Raw genomic sequence first — 18,367 nt, 5'->3', positions numbered from 1 at the left:
GTAGGCTTCAATGAAGTTATTGTGAAAAGCCCATTGTCGCCAAACTCCGGCGCTTGTTCGTGGAGGCTGGTGATGGAATTGAACCCCGCTGCTGGCCCGCAAGTTGACTCTAGTCTGTTTCAATCCTATCCTAACAACTGTGAAAATTCACTTAGTCATTATGATAATGCTTATAAGGGATCGGAAAAAACTTTACAATAATTTAAATGCAACCTGTGGAAATTGGGAAAATAGGATAAAAGCGGCAAGGGGCTCCGTTACACATATAGTGCAGTTTGCTCTTACGTTGAAATTAGTGGAAAGAAGGTGAGAGATGTGTGCCGTGCATAAATATTGACCACTGTGGGATCTTCTGCTTTATACTTTTCAGAAATATGATATGTGGTTAGACAATAACTTATTCTGAACACAAATAGCTAAATCTCATTCCTGGTGAGTGGCATTCTCAAGTTAAAGTTTACGTGGAAAAATAGAAAACAAAGCCTTAGTTCTGTTGTGTGTGGACAGTTTTCTACTGACACATTGAATGCGCCCCAGGAACACATTTCAACGTAAGATATTCAAAACAAAAGCATTGTATAGACTTCATAATTGTTCCAGGAAGAATATCATAAAGACCAATAATATTGGAAATACTATTCATGAAAAAATGTTGGGTGTAAAATCTCTGATGGTACTAGATCTTATCCGAGGAACTGTAAAATGTACAATAGTATCTGACGAATACCTGGTCCTTTCTGTCTCAGTAGATCTTCTGTTAAGAGCAATGTTGTATAGAAAGTACTTGCAATTAAAACAAAACGCAGAAGCATGATGACTGCAAACAATAGACATATTATCCACGTTTATAAACAATAAGTATTGTCCACACTCATTGTCTGTCAAGTTAATTTACTCATCTACCATGATTTCTTTATTAGCATTATTTGTAAAAAAAAAAAAACATGTCATCTGCTCACCCTTTTCCTTTAGTTGTTTTGCACAATCGCTTAATCCTGTAATTTAAGAACAAAATTATTAAATTGGAAGATTTCAGTCGAACACATCTGCTTTGTATATGGCAGTATTTGAGCTATTTTTGATCAAGTTTCCATTTTTTATTTATATTTTTGCTTCCCTGTTTGCTCATAAAAGTGCAAAATGTCGAATCAGTCGCTTTAAATTAAGGATGCATTGCTAAGTATCAGTATCTCCTGCCATTGCATACCATGAGCATTTCAATAATTTAGAACTTTGCGTCGAAAGATGCGTTCGTTCATTAAAGACTAAGCATCATGAAAGTATTGCACGAATGGTTTGTCTCAGTCCAGAAAGTGATACATTTGAACAGCAACACGACAATTACGCAAGGTTTTCCCCGCCTATAACTGCTACCAGTCACAGGTTAAACACGCCAAATGATTAATACATTTTTGCAACAATATTCAGGTGGTTTTTTTAAAATATTGATTTTACTACTGTTGAATACTTCAGTTTCAGATTGAAATATGCATATTCCAATGAAATTTCGGTTAAAAAAGGAAAGTTGGCTTGCGAAGATAATTTGCTTAACGCATGCAGTTAGGAACATTTAATTAATGGGATTGGACGTGTGTGTGACCTTACCTTTCAATTGTACAGTCTTTTCCGCTAATGAAATGGGTGAAATAAGTCAAATACGCAACAGTGATAAATAGGCTGATCCTATGCGTTAAACCAAAAGGTTGAATGACGATCTTTCTTTTCTCATGTACATTGAAGTAGAATACACTATCAAGATTACAGCCCAGGTAAAACCGTCTTGTTCGTCCTGCCCAAAACCCACAATTTCCTGTCTAGTGAAGAGAATGAGAAATACTATTTCCAAGTCCATCCACTTGTTTTACTTCTGATGTGGAAATGCCGGCGTTGGACTGGGGTGAGCACAGTAAGAAGTCTTACAACACCAGGTTAAAGTCCAACAGGTTTGATTCAAACACGAGCTTTCGGAGCGCAGCTCCTTCCTCAGGTGAATGAGGAATCATTCACCTGAGGAAGGAGCTGCGCTCCGAAAGCTCGTGTTTGAATCAAACCTGTTGGACATTAACCTGGTGTTGTAAGACTTCTTACTAGTTTTACTTCGTAATTAATTTCACATTGTGCAAATGTTTCTCAATTGTTCTGCGAAATATAATAATCAAATGGACTCATCCTCGAGAGATGAATAGCCGTACTGAATATCCCGCTTCGTATAAAGCTTGCTGATGAGTTAGCTCCTTTTACATAATTAGATAGAGTAGACTGGATAAATATCAAATCTAAAATCCATAATTTTCAATGTCACCAACCTCTGCAATTGCGCTGTAAGTGACATATGTGGCTTTACATTGCGATCCCTTACATCCTCGAGCTATACTTAGACATCATCTTATAGGGAGGCTGCAACGATGCCTGTCGAATTCGCATCACAGAGTCACAGAATGCTACAGTGCAGAAGAGGCCCATCGATTCATCGAGTCTGCACTGACGCATGAAAGGCCTGCCCGTCTAATTCCACTTGCCAGCACTTGCACCATAGTCTTGAAAGTTATGGCATGAGACGTACTCATCCAGGTCCATTTTGTGAACATGAGGCATTCCACTTCTACCACCCTTGTAGCCAGTGTATTCCAGAATGTCACAACTCTCTGGGTAAAATTATTTTTCCTCGGCTCCCCCTAAACCTCCCACGCCTCTCTCTGAACTTGTGTCTTCTTGTAACTTACCCTTCAACGAAGGTGAACTGCTGCTTGTCAGGTGGATGTACCTTTAAGAAATGGGTGTTCATCAAATGGCTGAAGTTATGTCATTGTGTAGGGGGAGCTGTGCTCTGGCACTGCTTTTACTTCCACTTTGAGCTGGCAGCTGCAGTGTGTTTAGTTTCGTTTTCAGTGTTGCTTCAAATCGAGCAGATATGTAAAATGATATTTCTCTCCAAGCAAAAGAATGTCTTCAGTTCATTGATGATTTCAAAGTAATACCTGTTTCTATAGATAATTTAAATCTACTGTCTTTGTTTAAAAAGATTTTAACTGATGGAAGTGTTTGGGAAGTTATTCAGGGTTATCTACAGTGTATTGTACCTGTGGAGTTACGTGTGTTGGTAGTTGATAAACCGTTTACCGTGTGTTTATAAAATGTTAACTGGATTCACAAAATAAACATTGTCTTTGTTTTAAAATACATTTACTCCCCTGTTGCATCACACCTGTAAAGTGGGTCCTTGTGCTCCCCATAACTAAAGTATATAAACCTGTGTGGGTCAGGTGAACTGCATGATATATTTTCGGGTTCTCTAAACCCTGGCCCGCAATATGCTCCCTATCCACCCTGTCCATTCAGATAATATTTTTGTATATATCAATTAGGTCGCCCCTCAGTCTTCTCTTTTCCAAAAAACATACCCAAGCCTATGTCGCCTCCCTTTGTAACTTAAATGTTCCATCCTAGGCACATTTCTGGTTAATCTTTCTCTGCACCCTCTCCAGTGTAATTACATCCTTCCTATAATGTGGCGAACAGAATTGCACACCTTATTCCAGCTGCAGCCTCCCCAAACGTCTACGCAGCTTACCTATGACCCTGCTTTTGTAGTATATGTTCCGATTGATAAAAACACGTATCCCATGTTCATTTTCCATTACACTATTACCCTGCCCTTTTGCCTTCTGAGATCTGTCTACAAACACGCCAAGAGCACTTTGTTCTGCGGAACTTCCCAGTGTCAGATCTTTCATAGTATACTTCCTTGTTAAAATACCCATTCAAAAGTACATTAGATCACAATTTTCAGGGATGAATTCCGCCTGCCAGTTATTGCATGTGGGACCTTGTCAAAGGCTTCGCTGAAATCCATGTCAAGTAAATCAACTGCACTATCCTCATCCATACACTTGATCCAATCTTCAAACAAAATCAACTAAATGTGTTAGGCATGATCTCCCTCTGAAAAAGCCATGCTAACTAACGATGATCAAACCAGTCCTCTCCAAGTGGAAACAGGTTCTTGCCTTCAGAATCTTCTGCAGTAGTTCCCAACCATTGACGTAAGATTCGCTGGTCTGTAGTTCCCTGACTTGTCTCTCCTACATTTATTAATTACAGGGACGATATTCGCTGTTCTGCAGACCTCTGGAACATTTCCTGTGGCCAGAGAGGAATTAAAAATTAGGGTCAGAGCCGCCAATCTTATTCCCGGTCTCCCACAGTAGCCGAGGGCACAATTCATTTGGACCTCGAGATTTGGCAAATTTTAAACCCGTCAATACCTACAAGACCTAACCATTTCCTGTGACAATTTATTCAAGTATCCCACAATCTCTCTCTCCTCATTCTTGAGTGAAGACAGGTGTGCAGTATTCTTTCAACGCCTTCCAATCCCCGCTGGCTCCATCCATAGATTCCCCCCATGGTCCTTAATGGGCCCTCCAGTTTCATTGACTATCCTAAATAAAAACAAATATCTACGGATGCTGGAACATGAAACGAAAGAGAAAATGCTAGAAAATCTCAACAGGTCTGACAGCATCTGCAGGGAGAGAAAAGAGCTAACGTTTAGAGTCTGATGACTCTTTATCAAAGCTAACAGACAGGAAGTGGGAAATATTTATACTGTGGAGTGAGAATGAAAGATTAGTCACAGCACAGAACCCAAGGAAACCGGGTGCTAATGGCAGTCCGGGGAGAACAAAAGATGTGAAAAGTCAAACAGCAGGGAAACTAATATCAGAGGATAAACTGTAGATGTGGGGGAGGGATTGGGAGAAGCAAAGAGGAGAAAGGTTAAGCAAATGTTGATAAAATTGGAGGGGAGATTAAATATATATTAAGAAAAAAATGGTAAAAGACAGTTAGAATGAAATGGGATGAAAACAAATGGGTCGCGGTGGGGAGAGCTGATTATCTGAAGTTGTTGAATTCGATGTTCAGGCCGGAAGGCTGTCGCATGCGAACCGGAAGATGAGATGTTGTTCTTCCAGTTCGCGTTGAGCTTCACTGGAACATTGTGGCACGCCAAGAACAGACATGTGGGCATGTTGAAATGGCATTTTGTTAGACACACACACCTATGAAATCTATTTTTAATCCTGACTCTACGCAAAAAGCTTAATTTGACCCCCTCTCGAATTTATAATCTCTCCTGACTGCAGTAACTGCCTCCTTAACTAATAATGTAATATCTCCACCGCTTCTACCCGTTCCTCTATCTTGCCTGAAAATATCTACATTGCGGGATGTTGAGCTACGAATACTGCCCCTATCTCAACCATGTATGTGTGATAGCTATTACATAATAATTTCACGTACCAAACATCGCCCTTAACTCATCCGTTTTACCTTTAATATTCCTGGCATTAAAGTACAGCCCATCCAGCTCTTGCTCCCTTGAAACTGACTGCTGCTGCATTCCCTCTGACCTCACTAATTCTTTTTATTCTACTGTGTCCCTATTCTGCTTTCCGTCGACGCCCCATAATCCTGCCAAACTAGATTAAACTCCTCCCAACAGTACTGGCAAACCCAACAACAATGATATTAGTCCCACATTGGGTTAGATGTACACTGTCTTGCTTGTGGGGCTGGGGCTGGTTTGGCTCACCAGGCTAAATCGCTGGCTTTTAAAGCAGACCAAGCAGGCCAGCAGCACGATTCGATTCCCGTACCAGCCTCCCTGGACAGGCGCCGGAATGTGCCGACTAGGGGCTTTTCACAGTAACTTCATTGAAGCCTACTCGTGACAATAAGCGATTTTCATTTCATTTGTACAAGTCCTACCTTTTAAAACAACGGAGCCAATGGTCAAAAACTGTCCGTCCTGCACCAAATATCAAACCACGCAACCATGTGTGCTATTCTCCTATTCCTTTCCTCACTAGCGTGGCGGGGGGGCGGGGGGGGGGGTGTAATCCAGAGATTGCAGCCCAGGCAATTATAAATACGGTTAGACATTACCGATGCATAATTTTTTAACGAATTCATGTGACTCTGGCTTCACTGGCAAAGTCATCATTTATTGCCCGCTCTCAATAATGCACCATCTGAATGTTTTACCATGTTAGAGGTTATTTGAGAGTCATGCATGAGCCACAACAGGCAAGGCTGATTCCACTCTCAAAAGACAACGAGAAAACCTGGTGGATGTTCAGATTAATAAAAACATATTCCATTATTGTCATGATACTTCGAAAATGCGAAATCTAACCCATTGTATGAAATATGGAAAATGCAACAATTACTAAACTTTTTTGTTTCCGTCATTCATAGACTTCAATTGCATGAAAAATAGAAGTTTGGCTAAAATTTTCAAATTAGAACATTAGTTCTGAGTTGCGTACAGACGCCCAATGCCCAGGGGAACTGACGTGATAAAAACGCACTCACGACGGGTCGGAGAATAGCGGGCGTCACAAATTTTTACGGCGACGCTGGTCCGACGCCCTCCCGCTATTCTCCGAACCCAGCACAAACTCCGAGTCGCCATTCTCGCCAAACGCCTCCATTACGCCCCCGACACGACCAGAATCGCTACAAATTGCCCCCCCCCCTCCGCTATTCACCGGCCCGGATGGGCCGAAGTCCCGACGTCATCGCGCACTGTTTAAACGGCGTGAAACACACCTGCTTTGTAAGTTCGTCAACCAGTCGTGCTGGCTGACGACTGCTTCCAGGAGGTTAGCGGACCGCTCAGCGCACCGCTCAGCGCACCGCTCAGCGCACCGCTCAGCGCACCGCTCAGCGCACCGCTCAGCGCACCGCTCGAGTCTGGCCACAACGGGGAAGGCATCCCTGAGAACGGGAGGGGGGTCCAGAGCGGGGAAGAGTGGGGGAGATGGAGGGGGGAGTGGGGGAGACGGAGAGGGCAGTGCGGGAGATGGAGGGGGGAGTGGGGGAGAAGGGGAGGGCAGTGGGGGAGATGGAGGGGGAGTGGGGGTGATGTAGAGGGCAGTGGGGGAGATGGGGGAGTGGGAGTGGGAGTGGGGGCGGGGTTAGGTAGAGAGTGAGCGAGTGAGCCGTCCAACCCCGTAACAAAATGTCTGCCACCATGCCATGGCGTGCCGGTCACGAGGACACGGCCGCTGGTTCCCCTGTGGCTTACGGCCACAGGCCACTGACACACCAGTGAGGAGGACATAGTTTACTGGCCGTTGGATGCAGAAAGTGACAAGGGGTTCGGCTGCCGGCATGTCAGCAGCGCGACCAGGCCACCGGGACACACAAGTATCCCATGGCTGGCGGCAGCCGAGTTGTCGACTAACCTCCGTCTAACATGTCCCGTTTCTCTGCCCCCACCACCCTTCTGTAGGTTAGCACAATGTATGTGAACAGAACGGCTATGTTCTGCGCAGTGGTTGGGGCCGCTGCACTGCATTTGGCGATGCAGCAGCATCCACACCCACAACCTGCAGTGGATGCAGGGCCAGCTGCAGCAGCAGAGGGAAGGGCCGAGGAGTTGCCAGTCGTGGAGCAGCATGGGGAGGAGGAGGAGGAAGAGGAAGAGGAGAGAGTGAGGGTGCAGCCACGGCGCCAGAGGTGACGACCAAGGCCGAGGGTGTACCGTGTCCGGGTCTCTTTCCTAACAATGACGGACATCATCTACAGGAGGAGTCTCCGGCTGAGGATGCAGATGGTGATACATATCTGTCACCTCGTGGCGCACCTCGCCCCACATGGAATGGGGGGAGGACACGCGATCCCGGTTGCCATCAAGGTGACGGTCGCTCTTAACTTCTATGCTACCGGATCCTTCCAGTCTCCGAGCGGGGACATCTCCGGGATCTCCCAGTCATCGGTGAACAGGTGCATCCGGGATGTGACCGACGCCCTCTATGCCATCGCTAACATCTACACCACCTTTCCTGAGGACCGAGCAAGTGAAGACTCACGAGCTCGTGGATTTGCCAGAGTGGCCGGGATACCGAGGGTGCAGGGGGCAATCGATTGTGTTCACGTCCCCATGCACCCGCCTACAGGGGACAGGGACGTGTTCACAAACAGAAGAGGAACATACTCCATGAATATCCAGGTGGTATGCGACCCCACATGAGGATCATAAATGTCTGTGCATGGTTCCCAGGGAGTGTGCATGACTCCTACATACTGGCGCAGTTGTTCATCCCTGCGATGCTTGAGGGATGTCCCCCCCCCGGCTGAGGGGCTGGTTGCTAGGCGACAGGGGTTATCCGCTGAGGTCTTGCCTGATGACGCCTATACGGAGGCCTCAGACCAATGCGGAAACACGATACAACGAGGCCAATGCAGCAACCAGGGGTGTGGTGGAGCGCTGCCTTGGCCTCCTGAAGATGAGATTCAGGTGCCTGGACAGCTCCGGAGGGGCCCTGCAGTACCACGCCGACAGGGTCGCTTGCATTGTTGTGGTCTGCTGTGCGCTGCACAACATCGCGATGCAGAGGGGAGATGACCTGCTGCAGGAGGCGGAGGGAGGAGCCAGTGGCAGTGGTGCCAGCACAGAAGAGGAGGAGGAGGAGGAGGGGGAGGAGGAGGAGGAGGAGGAGAGGGAGGAGGAGGAGGAGGCTGGCGGAGTGGCAGGCGCAGCACGCAGACATGACCCAGGTGCTGGTGATGTCCAGGAGGCGGCACGACAGACCCGGCGAGGATGGCGGGCAAGCGACGCCTTGGTGGCAGCACGGTTCATGCATCGCTTGTGACGTCCCCGCTGAACACCAAACCACTAGTCGCTAGTCGTGCAGCGGGTCAACACAACTTCCAACACCACAAACCCACCCCAACCCCTTCTCAGTGTACACTGCTCCACTTAGACATCACCCTTACCACTGGGTCCAGACGGTATGGCGCAACATTGATGGCTGTGTCAGCGGGTGTGATCAGTGCCATGTGGAATTATGACAGCCCGCTCTGCGAAAGGCTGTGAGCTCAGAATAGTTAGAGAGAGTCTGACCAATGGCAATAGCTGAACCATCCACCTTGGTGGCCGCTGAGATCGTCACTGACACTCTATCACGTGCCCGCGTGGGCTAGCTGTGGGAGGGGTTGGGGGGAGGGGCAGGGACTGCACACCCGGCACCGAGGTTTCACCGCGCGTCAACCCCAGCGACACTCGGTCACCATCACGATTCCTGTGGCTGTGGAACAATCACACGGTATTACATGTAAGGTGAAACAGTGCGTTTAATGTTAACAATTATTTACAGTTGTCCTAGCCCCTACAACTAAACTGTGCCCTTCACCCGTACCAACGTACTCAGTGTCTATCTTAGTTGCCTTACGGGCCCTAACACTACGTCTACGTGAGTGCCCAGATGACACAGCAGGAGTGGAGGAGGATTGCTGCGAATCGCCCCCCTCGACTCGTTTCTCCTTGGCCAAGCGTTTCCTGGGGCGACCCGGCCTTGATGGGCCAGGCTGCTCTGCGGGCGACTCGGTTGACATTGTGCCACCCTGCTCAGCCTGCTGCCCACCCGATGCACCAGGGATTGGACGGGGGGAGGCCGAAAATTCCGGGACTCCCGTGATGGACTTAATGGGACGGGCCCCGAAACCTCCTCATCCCTCGGGGAGCCCGGTGGCCCCTGCTGGCCCCCGGGCCTCACTTTGGGACAGAGGTGCGAGCGGGGAGGTGCCCCGTCACACCACCGACACCTGGCGCTGCTAGTCCTGGAGGCCTGCAACGGTATCCACCAGGATCCGAAGGTTTGCAGACACGGAGTCCAGGGAGTTAGACATTCCCGCCAGGGACTGTGCGACCTCAACCTGTGTGTGCACGACGCCATCCAGCACATGTGTCAGGCGGTTGATGCTCTCGGCGACTGACTGCTGCGACTGGCCAATGACCTGGTGAGACTGGGCCAAGGCCTGCAGGGCGCCGGCAATGTCATTTTGCCTCTGGCACATGGCTGCCTGTGAGAGGGCAACCCTGTCCAGGGCCGAGGATGACGCGTGCACATTAACCCCAACGCCTTGCATCACCTGACCCATTGCCTCCACCACGGATGCCATCTGTGCGGTGTCGGACTGGGTCACTGCCAAGAGCAGCACCACTCCCTGCTCGTGGACGCGGTTCGACTCCTCTAACAGCGTCTGCAGAGTCTGGAAGACAGGCCTCATCCCGTCATTGTCTCCCTGGGTTTCTTGAGGCATCGGCTGTGCGGGTGGGTTGAGAAACTCCAGGAACTCCGAAAACGTCCGGGAGCCAGCTGCATGCTGGGCCTGGTCTGGCCTCCGCAAGTCCGGGCCCTCGGTTGCTCCGACCTCCACCTGCTGTACCTGCTCAGCTGTGATGTGCGAACCAGTCTGTGACCCAGGAGACTCATCACTAAATAGGGCCGCCGGGGTGAGTGTCTCTGGGATGATGGATGTTGTGGGAGATAGCAGTGCCGTAAGCCCGATGTTGTCGCAATTTAGCACCTCCTCAATGGTGTGGGGCCGCACAGAGTCCGGAGGGTTATCGCTGGCCATTTCCGTGGCTTGTGGTCTCGCCACCCTCTGGGCGTCCTGATCCGCAGATTGGGTTGGGGAGGATGGGACTCCCCGCTGATCGGGCACCCTCTGTCGTGCGGCCCCGGGTGAGGTGGGGGCTGATGCCTGTGTCCGTCTGCAGCCAGACGGCCCTGGTCGTTCGGCATCACGTCGTAGGGAAGAGAATGAGATGGGTTATTTAGATTTGCTTGGCAGGCTGCTGGACGGTCCCAGTGGGCAGGGTGTGAAGGGACAGAGGATGGGGGAGGTATCCCAGTGGGCAGGGTGTGTGAAGGCATAGAGGATGGGGGAGGTATCACAGTGGGCAGGGTGTGTGAAGGGATAGAGGATGAGGGAGGTATCCCAGTGGGCATGGTGTGTGAAGGGACAGAGGATGGGGGAGGTATCCCAGTGGGCAGGGTGTGTGAAGGGATAGAAGATGGGGGAGGGGTGGGTGTTTGTCAAGGAGGGTTGTCTCACTTGTTGCAGCTCGGCCAACCTCGCATAGCGCGACATCCCGGGTGGCAGACCCCCCAACAAGGTCCAGTGCCCTCTGCTCAAAGGTGGTGAGGGGGTGCAGGTTGGGCGAACCCCCTCCAGTCTGGTGCCGCTCACAGGTGTTGTGAGCGGACGTGGCCTGTTGGGGGAGGGTACATAGGTAGATCATTACAATATGGCAGGTATCAGCAGTCCGTTCAGATACTGGCACAGTTTGGGGGTCGAGTTGTCATAAGACGATTGCATCTCTCCACGGGGCCAGAGCGCTGGGTCTGTGACAACTTTGTGAACCACCCTCAAATAACTCTACCCCAATCCCCCTCTACCCCCCCGTGCCAGGGGGGAGGTGGGTGATTAAGTAAAGGGGGGGAGGGATGGTTGTGACCAGGGGGCACCTTCTTGGCACTTACCCTGGCAGCCCTGGTGAGGTCGTGAAGCTTTTTCCTGCATTGCTCTGCAGAGCGAGGGGTCTGCCCCACACACTGACCGCCATGATGTGGAGATGCCGGCGTTGGACTGGGGTGAGCACAGTAAGAAGTCTTACAACACCAGGTTAAAGTCCAACAGGTTTGTTTCAAACACGAGCTTTCGGAGCACGGCTCCTTCTTCACCTGAAGAAGGAGCCGTGCTCCGAAAGCTCGTGTTTGAAACAAACCTGTTGGACTTTAACCTGGTGTTGTAAGACTTCTTACCACACACTGACGGCAGCAGCCACCTCACGCCAGGCCTGGCGTACCACGCTCTCAGGTTGGCGATGCCCTCTCCGCGGGCGGATGATGCCCCTCCTCTGCTCAACAGCATCGAGCAGCGTATCCACATCGGCCTCCACAAAACGGGGTGCAGCTCTCCTGGGCTCCGACATCATGGCCTACAGATTCTGTGCTCGCCCGCGTCTTTTTACGGCGTCGGGCGGCATCACGTGGGCGTGATCGTGTCGCCGCCGCGTTCCGTCGTCATCGCGCACGTGATTGACGCGGCCGCGTTCCTAGCCCATTTCCCAGAAGTGAATACGTCGGGAAATGGACCCATCCCGACCGTCGTAAAACGCGCCCGTTTTTACGACAATTTTTCGCGGGTGCGCAGAATCGCACCCACAATTCCTTGCATGCCTCTGGATCTGGCACGATTGACTTAGTTTGCCAGTAAAAAATCTTGTCGATTGTCGGGTTCACTAAGAATAATAAACAATTTTCCTGGTAATCAAAGCTCGTCAATACATCTTCGCATGGTAAATGATTTCCTACCAAGCAGTAGTCGAAGATTGTCATTTTCTATTATTGAACAAAATGCAAAAATTATAACAATGTATACAAGGCGAATGCTGACAACATCATGCACGCTGAACATAGAACATAAAGTGTATAAGGTGGTCATTCACCCCATCTGATATGCTCCGACCCACACGCCCTCACTTCCACACTATCCTCGTAAACCAATAACACTTCCTAACCTTTTTGTTCACTGAGGGTCATTTATCGTGGCCATGGGACGAAACCGGAGCGCTCGGAGGAAACCCAAGCAGATACAGGGAGAACGTGCAGACTCCGCACAGTGATCCAGCAGGGAATCGAACTTGGGACCCTGGAACTGTGAAAGAACAGTGCTATCCACTTGTGCTACCGTACTTCCCTAACAAATACCAAAGAATAATACAGCACAGTAAGAAGCCCTTGGCCCTCCAGGTATGTAGCAGCCATGATATAACCTTGGCCAAAACCCTCAGTACTTCCTTGTGTCGTATCCCTCTCATCCCATCCCATCAATGTATTTGTCGAGATTCCTGTTAAACACCGTTAATGTTTCTGCTTCCACAATCTCCCCTGGCAATGCGTTCCAGGCACCCACCACCCTCTGCATAAAACACCTGCAACGCACATCGCCACAAAACTTTTCCCCATGGACCTTAAACCTATGCCCCATGGTGACGCACCGCTCCAGAATTGGAAAGCGAACCTGCCCATCCATTCTACCATTCCCCACATAATCTTGTAGACCTCTATCAGGTCAACTCTCAACATCCGTGGTTCTAATGAAATTAGTCCGATTCTATTCAGCCTCTCCGCAGAGCTAACACCCACCAGACCAGGCAACATCCTGGTAAACTCCTCTTCACCCTCTCCAAATCCTGCACACGCTTCTGGTAGTGTGGCGACCAGAATTGTGGGCAATAATCCAAGTGCGGCTTTACCAAGGTACTGCGCAACTGTATCATGACTTGCCAGTTTTTTATACTCGATACCTCGCCAACGAAGGCAAGAATTCTACATTTTTCTTGACTACCTTGTCCATTTGTGTTGCCACTTTCAAAGATCTGTAGATCGGCACACCGATGTCTCTCTGGATTTCTATATTCCAGAGTATTGCCATTTACGGTATAATTAGCAATTAGGTTAGACATACCAACTTTGATATCCTCACATTTCTCTGGAGTAAACTCCATTTGCAATTTCGCTACCCAAGCCTCCAACCTACCTATGCCCCACTCTATTCTCTGACAATCCTCAGCACTATCTGTCAGTCCACCAACCTTGGTATCGTCCACATACTTTCTAATCAGATCAGCTACGTTTTCCTTCAAATTGTTTACGTATACTACAAGCAACAGGGACCCAAGCACAGATCCCTGTGGAATACCACTAAACACAACCTCCAATTCGGAAAAACACACTTCTACTGCTCGTCTTTGCCTACTTGTGACCGAGCCAGCACTGTATCCATCTTACCATCACACCTCTGATCCTCTGATATAATTAACTATTAATGTCAACTTACCTATTCTTCAAAACATCTTATTATATAACAAGCTATTTTCTGGAATTCTGTTATTTTTCAATCAGTGGACATAGGAATATGGGACTGAAAAGCAGGACTATGCAACTTATGAAGCCACTTTGCGCTGAGAAATAAATAAATTGGCAAGACTCGAATGTAAATGCTTTCCACATCACCTCTTTTCAGCTGTTTTGCTGCAAGAGAAAAAAACAGGAATAATACAGAATTAATTTATTGACTTAAAGTTCATTGCGAATCCAGTGAATTGTTGGCAGTTCAGGTTGTGTGGTTCACGGAGCGCAGTTGACCCTATCGTGTCTGAACCATGGGTGTAAACACCAAAGTTGATCAATATTAGGCCACAATTCTGTACAAGTTTATTTCATGATTTCCTGCCCTGAAACGATCGCCACTTAAATTTTAGAAAACAGCACGAGGTGGTAAAGTCAGTTTCGCTCCGTTATTGCGTTCAAAGTGCTAGACTTTTAAAGTTATGGATGGGATTCTCTGTTTCAGAGACAAAGAGCAAGATTCTCGGCTTGCACACGTCAAAGTCATAGGCTGATTCTCCGATTCTGTGATTCTGAGTGGAATTTCCTGATAATGGGGGAATGTCCCCACGCCCGCGAAATAACGAGCGTGAATCGTTGAAGACTGCTGTCTGGAAAGTCCAGAATGGTTCTCCATTTTGAATGGGGATTGCAGGCCCCCGGAGTAGTTCAATCAGCTCCGGCTACCGATATGTGGTGGTGCACTTCTGGCCGGTGGTCTACGCAACATGGCGGACCCAGACGGCAAGCAGACCCCACATTATGGGCCCCTTCCCCTAGACCGCACTCGCCTGCACATCGATGGGCCATAATCTCGAGCCTGGGCGTCCTGGATGCCTAAGCAGAGAACGGATCATCTTGGCTTCCACCAGGGCAGCTGTAGACAGTGTCTGCAGCCACCACTCCAAGTGCCGTCGGGTGGAACCATCAGTGAACCACACCGGCGGGAACTCGGCCAATGGCCGGTGCGGAATCACCACTTTTAATGGTGCCCGACCAGCGGCGCGGCAACCACGCACACGTGACTGGTACCGATTCTACAGTCTGTAGGGAATCGCGGGAAGGCGTCGGGCCCGATCACGGGTCGCCCCATTGCTCGCCTCTGGAAGCTCTGCGCTTTTGTTGGAAGAATCCCGCCCTATGTAACCACGCCAGCGTGGGAACGGTGACACTTTACGTCAGGAAAAGTGGCGCAAAATGACCAACAATTCCCCATTTTGCTGGGCGCTAGCAGGACGGAAGTATAGAGCACCAGGCTCTAGCTGCCGATACGCCGTGGAGAATTCCCCAGGGCAGGGTTACCACCTCACAGGCGACTTTGTATCAGAGCCAACTGGACATCGCAGACGCACTCTTGTGGCGTAGCCGAGTCACAGCACACCAAGGTAGGAACGTCGGTGGCATTACCCAGGCGCTGGCCAACATGGCAAAGACACAGAGGACGATGGTCCAATCCCAGAGGGAGGCAGTCACTGCCTGACGTGACACAGCTCTAGAAAACGGGGGCACAGTCGCAGCTTGATGTGTCGCATTCGCAGATGGAGATGGTCCACTTCCTGTGTTCAGTCACGACCATGCGGACCCTGGTCAAGAACAGATAGGGTCTCCAAGACTGTCAGTGCCAGGTGTCGGGGGAGCCTCAGGGACGAGATCCACACGCACATACGTCCCATGAAGTTTCCCGGGGGCCAATTGGAGCCAAAAGGTAAGAAGCGTTAATGTGGTGTTGCCAGTGACAGCTGCTGGGAGGTTCCCAAGGACCTTAGGCATGTCATTAGTGGGCCTCACTCCATACTCCCTATCCTCCAAACTTCACCGCCTCCGATGGGCAAGTTCCCGACAGCGTGGTTTAACTGTGCTCTCAAAGACCATGAACATGCCACCATGTTTGCTGAGCGAGAGAGAGGAGATACGAAATGGACTGGAGTGACAGCGGGCTGCCGGCCTGGACACCAGCCTTGCCAGCTGCAGCGGGGCTGGCTCCTGCTTGGGGAGATGGATAAGCAGGCAGGGCAGCTAGGTTTCTCCCCACAGGACTCTGGCGGTGCTGGGTGTCGACCGGCATTACCGAGGCTGCTTCCTGCGCAACCACTGATGGACCTCCAAGGGCAACACCCACGGCAGCTCCCAGTGCGGGCAGTGCCAGCCAACGCTATCCCTGGCAGCAATGAACGGCGCAAGGACCAGGAGCCCCGCCGAATACCGAATGGGGCAGGGGTGCGGGGTGGGGTATTGTACATGGGGACGGTAGGGACATGGGGTAGGGGGAGGGAAGTGGGGAGCACGGTCCTCCACAGGGCCTGCTCTGGTACTCCGCCAACACTCCTCACCACCAGCCTGGACCAGCCGACCCCCGCACCCATCAGACAGAGACCCCAGGCAGGATTGAACGGAATGAACAGGAGTTTATTAGTCTGTGCCCTAAACCTTTGGACCGAACTGTGACCAGAACGCATGCCAAATTAACTTGTGCCTATCTTTCTGGCCTTAAAGACCCAAGCAATACCTTTCCGAGGTCCCCACAAAGCAGGAGTCGATGCAGTCTGTTGTGACTCCCGATCCACGACAATGGTCCCCATTGGCGGGCGTCTACTGAAGCGAACCGGCCTAGCTAGGCCCGGCCGCTGCTCGTGACCGAGTGCCGCCCGGTTCTGACTTCTTCCCACCAGAAAGCATAAGGGACAGGAGGGGGAGACCGAGGTGCTGCAATGTTCTAACACCTCCTCTGTGGGAGTCACCGGCCCAGAACCCATTACGTTCTCTTCCCTCAGGGTGATTGATGGCCCACGTGCTACTCCAAGGGATGGGGGTGCGCGGGGAGCCATCGCCTGAGCCTCTAACACACAGCCCCCCCCCCCCACCCCGCCAAGTGGCAAAGCCAGTCCTGTAGGCCCGCTATGCTCTGCACCAGTGTCTGCACGCCCTCGGCCATGGAGCACAGTTCGTGGGCCATCTTCGTCTGGGACGGCCCCACATCATGCTGTTACTGTGCCACCACCCTGTGAGTCTGTGCCACATCAGGCAGTGACCCTCCTGGGCATGCGCCACCTCCCTCCGGGACTTGGCCACCCCGCAGTACCTACTCCACGCTAGCCAGCGCCCGGGCAATGCCACCGACGTTCGCAACCATGGATTCTGTGACTATTCATGCTGAGGATCACCGCAGCAATGTTCAGGTGGCTCTGGCACATGGCTGCCTGTGAGACGGCAGGCCTGTCCTAGTATTCGGCCACCGACTGCACAATGCCTCAGGCCTTCGACACAGTAATAAATAGCTGAAACTGTCGCCCCCAATGCCTCCGCCTACACATGGGGTGTCGGCCTGGGTGACAATCATGTTCGGAACCAACCCCCTTTCCTGCACATGGATTGAGTACTCCAACTGCGCCCAAAGGGTGCTGGATGCCCGCCATCATGCCCCCTTGTGGATCATGGGTCTCTAACAGCACCTGCACTGTGGCTGCTACTGGATGTTCCAGGAGCACCGGGCGCATCTTGACGGCAAATAGTTCCTCGGGCTGGCCTGCCCTCCAAACGTCCGGCCCTCGGTTGACCCTACCTGCACCTACTGTACCGGACGAAATGTGAAGTACACACGAGACAGTACCCCAGGATCTTTTCAGGAACGTGCCCAAACGTGGTGTTAGTCCCTGGGGTGATGGAGAACTTTCGAGACAGCTGTGACGAAGCGCCCGAATCTCTTATGACCCAAGCTCCGGGGTGTCCTGAGGCTCGTGTAGAGGGATGGTGTTCGGGCTTCTCTCACAGTCATTGCTTAGCTATCAACGGTGCACAGGCTCTGGCATTGACTGGGGGCGGGGGACTGCGGCCGGACCCGCCCTATCTCTGGCAGGACCTGTAAGACACAATGTGACATGTATGGGCAGACAGCGAGCCGTGGGTGTGGGTTGTGTGTGTGTTTGCGGCGCATGGGGGTGAGGGAGGTGGGGGTTTGCGATGTGAGGGTGGTTGGGGTGTGAGGGGTGAGAGGGTGGGAGTGAGGGATAAGGGTGTGGGTGTTGGAGGTTGTGGGATGGGTGGGGGTGGGGAGTTGTGAGGTGGCGGGCACACATGTCTTGGGGTTCCACAACTAAGCAGAATCTCACTTGCGCGCCCACCGTGAAACTCCACCTCGGCGACCTCTCTTTTCTCTGCATCGCTGAGAACATCCATTGCCCTCTCCTCGGACATGTTGAGATGCCGTAGTTCTGCTGGTCCGCCTCAGCACTTCTCCACCTCTCCTGCTCCCCCGCTCTGGGGGAGTTGGGGTGGGAGGGTGGGGTGGGGAACACTAACAGAAAAACCATTAGAGGTTCCGACACATGCAGCCCAGTGGATGGATAGATCGTGGCCGAGTGACAATTGCAGTTGTCATGTGGGGCAGTTTCGGGGTTCGGCCGTCCCCGGGATCGGGGGGGGGGGGGGGGGAAGAAGCCGGTACTTTTATTGGATGGGGCAAGGCGGGGTTAGTTCTAGGGGATGAGCGCTGCAGGCACACACTAGCCGCCCTGCGAAGGTCGTGGAGTTTCTTCCTGCACAGCGTTGCAGTCCAGGTGACATTGTGCACAGCGCTGACCACCTCTGCCACCAGTACCCAGGCACGGTCAACTTGTATA

The 18,367-nt window shown here is 51.0% G+C and overlaps 1 protein-coding gene across 1 annotated transcript in view; it reads right to left on the bottom strand.

The window, feature by feature from the left end:
- Positions 1 to 18,367, bottom strand: part of LOC119976524 (golgin subfamily A member 4-like) — a 1,176,663-nt gene that overhangs the window by 804,331 nt on the left and 353,965 nt on the right. Inside the window, exons 58-62 of the mRNA XM_038817077.1 lie at positions 13,878 to 13,895; positions 12,174 to 12,200; positions 1,606 to 1,629; positions 960 to 995; positions 728 to 754 (exon numbers count right to left, since the gene is read on the bottom strand). Coding sequence (XP_038673005.1) covers positions 728 to 754; positions 960 to 995; positions 1,606 to 1,629; positions 12,174 to 12,200; positions 13,878 to 13,895 — 132 coding nt within the window. The remainder of the gene's footprint in view (positions 1 to 727; positions 755 to 959; positions 996 to 1,605; positions 1,630 to 12,173; positions 12,201 to 13,877; positions 13,896 to 18,367) is intronic.

Source organism: Scyliorhinus canicula, chromosome 13 (genome assembly GCF_902713615.1).
Source record: "Scyliorhinus canicula chromosome 13, sScyCan1.1, whole genome shotgun sequence".
NCBI classification, from domain to species: Eukaryota; Metazoa; Chordata; class Chondrichthyes; order Carcharhiniformes; family Scyliorhinidae; genus Scyliorhinus; species Scyliorhinus canicula.
The sequence above is the reverse complement of the archived record's forward strand: the minus strand, read 5'-3'. Positions and strand labels throughout refer to the sequence as shown.